Here is a 2,804-nt window from a genome sequence, read left to right on the forward strand (position 1 = left end):
TGAAAGAAGCATAAAATTGCCGAAGTGATGAGTCATGGGAAGTGTGAAATGTACAGGTGATACCTAAAACACCTGCTCTGATAATTTTGACATAACTGTCCAGCAGATGTGTTTATACCCCAGTCCTAAATGGCTTTCAGCTCCTCCCTATGGAGTCAGAAGCTTTGGCTAATCACAGTCCTCCAGCTTTACTTTTGACAGCTTTGATGTTGCAGCTGTATGTTATCAGTGCAGAACACCCGTTGCTCCCCAAAGCGGAAATGATGAAACTGGTAACTCACCAGAAGTGAACACAAACCCACCAAAGCTACTGTACTGGTTAGAACATTCCCTTCCATGTGGGAAGAATCTGCTGTAGAATTTCTAGGCTCTTGTACCAGTGTTGGCTTCTTGGAATTATGGAAGCCATTGGAGAGTCACTGCAAGAAAGGAGGAGGGCTGAGGACCAGAGGGGGCAAACAGAGATGTCATTACAAGAAACCAAAGTGTCACAAAGGACTTTCCTAGTCCTTTGTTGTAAAATGTTGTGCTGATTTCCAATTGAACATTAACTATGAATAGTTATTTTAACACTGTAAGTTTCTTCCTAGCCAGTGTTTGATGGTAGAAGTAATACTTTCCTTCAGTTTTCATTTGGAAAAGACAGACCTTGCAAATCCTGGCTGTAACAGTTCCCTCATATCACACTGCAACACACCAGTACCACTCCTTTATGAGGAGGAAACTGATGAATATTTGCTTGCTAATATTTTCTTTCATATTTTTCTTTTCATTATAAAGCATCTTAAGCAGAGAAACTGTGGTTGCTCCATCCCTGGGAGTGTTCCAGGCTGGGTTGGATGGGGCTTGGAGCAGCCTGGGCTGGTGGAAGGTGTCCCTGCCCATGGCAGGGGGTGGAATGAGATTAGCTTTAAGGTCCCTCCAACCCAAACTAGGCTGTGATTCTGTGATCTCCATGTGCTTCTCTGAGAAAGCTTTACTGAACAGTGGTTGTTTTTTGTGTGGCTTTGTTTTTTCCTAACTCTGTTATAAGATCACCATTCTGGAAAGCATTGCAAGCCTGTTTGGTTCCATAGTGGAAATCAGGGGATCTTGTCCATGTCAAGAACAAATACATTGGCTGACATGGTAGATTTGATCTCAAACTGCTCTGGTTCTGCTGCTGTCACCTGCTGTGAGGTTATTGCACTGTTCTCATGAACTGGACTCTGCCAACTATGAGTCTGGAAGATGCTAGAGACTCCTCATTCCCAGTAATCAAAGTATGGGGTGTGAAAACCACTCAGGATCTGACCCAACTGCAGGATAATTGTTTCAGTTTCTAAGACTTATAAATGTTAAATATTATGCTTATCCTTCCCAGCATTTTAATGGGATGCCTTTTTGTGTGTTTTGCAGAGCTTTGTTAGAAGGGGAGAGCAACCAGTGGATTATTACATGGAGAGAACAGCACGGAGGGAAATTGCCTCAAGGTAAAATATGCATATTAAAAATTAATTTAGAATGAAATTAAATACAACTGGAAATGGCTGTGTTGTAGTATTCCTGCAGAATACTTTTTATGAGTGTATTGCAAAGTGAGTGTTGAATTAGTTTAGAGTGTTAATATTTTAAATCCACATATTGCTATTCTATTTATAAAATCATAGCTGCAGTGGAGGAAGTAAGCAGGGAGTGATGTTTCATAGCTCTAAAGAACTTTTGGATGCCCACAGGTCTTAAGAGAGTTTTGAAGTATAAAGCAAGAGGTATGTAACAAAACATGTAGTTAAACCCATGGAATTCATCATCCTGAGGCATTGTGAATGTTAAAAAGTTTACATGGGTTTAAAGAGATATTTTAGCAGAGTAATGAAAGACAAATCAAAGACTTACTAAACATAAAGATACCATTTCTATCTTAGGAGCTGCAAATCTCTGGAGGCTGTGAGAGTATACAAGGGAAGTATCACTATTTACTTGGCCTGTTCTTATACTCTTCCCTGTGTATCTACTCCTGGTCACTGTATGCAGGATTCTAGACAAGATGGACCTTAGATGTGACTGCTATGGCCATTGTTTTCAACAACAGAGTTAGTCTTGATGATAGTCCTGATTTTAACAAGATGTGGTCATAAAATCCTGAGAGTAGCATAGATACCATTCCTAGAAGTGATTTTAAGGCTGTGTCTGCAGTAGTAAATGAAAATAACTGGGGCCTAGGCTGAAATGCTCACATAGCTTTGCCTATGTGTTGAATTGTTAGCACTGTCCCTGGCACAGTTTGGTCTGGTCTAGCCAGTACTTCACAGGCAATACTGAGGCTATTCAGTGGTTATCACAGAGCAGGGAGTGCTACCAAATCAGGGGAGGTGTGGGGAGCTTTTTAGGAGTGGGAGACTTGAGTGGTTCAGTACTGGTTGGTCTTAGTCAGACATTCGTGCTACATATTATTAACTTATATTGATAAAATCTAAAATGTACTTTATTTCTCTCCTTTGTTGTACCTTGTGGCTAGGACAGGTTCTATTTGTGTTTGCAGTTTCCAGTATGTGGTGGCAGGTATAGGAACTGAACAAATTGAGGCCACTGAGACTCATGAAGCAAAAACCCAGCCCAGGTTACTAGAGTACATTATTGAATAGGAAGTTGTAGAGGAACATCAGGATAAATACCAAAGGTGTAATTCTGAAGTAAATGTCATAACACCCAGTAGTTCACAACAGGTAAAATTAGCAAGATCTTCAACTTAGTAAAAAGCTTTGCTTTCAGTTTTAGTGTAATTTATGCATAGACTTAATTAGAATGCAAAACCTACAGGAATG

The 2,804-nt window shown here is 40.2% G+C and overlaps 1 protein-coding gene across 1 annotated transcript in view; it reads left to right on the forward strand.

Annotated features, from left to right (window-relative positions):
* SYNM (synemin, intermediate filament protein) overlaps positions 1-2,804 on the forward strand; it is a gene marked incomplete at its 5' end in the record, with an annotated part of 11,872 nt that overhangs the window by 5,327 nt on the left and 3,741 nt on the right. Inside the window, one exon of the mRNA XM_009078508.1 lies at positions 1,399-1,472. Coding sequence (XP_009076756.1) covers positions 1,399-1,472 — 74 coding nt within the window. The remainder of the gene's footprint in view (positions 1-1,398; positions 1,473-2,804) is intronic.

The sequence above is a fragment of the Acanthisitta chloris genome, unplaced genomic scaffold (assembly GCF_000695815.1).
Source record: "Acanthisitta chloris isolate BGI_N310 unplaced genomic scaffold, ASM69581v1 scaffold20107, whole genome shotgun sequence".
Taxonomy (NCBI): domain Eukaryota; kingdom Metazoa; phylum Chordata; class Aves; order Passeriformes; family Acanthisittidae; genus Acanthisitta; species Acanthisitta chloris.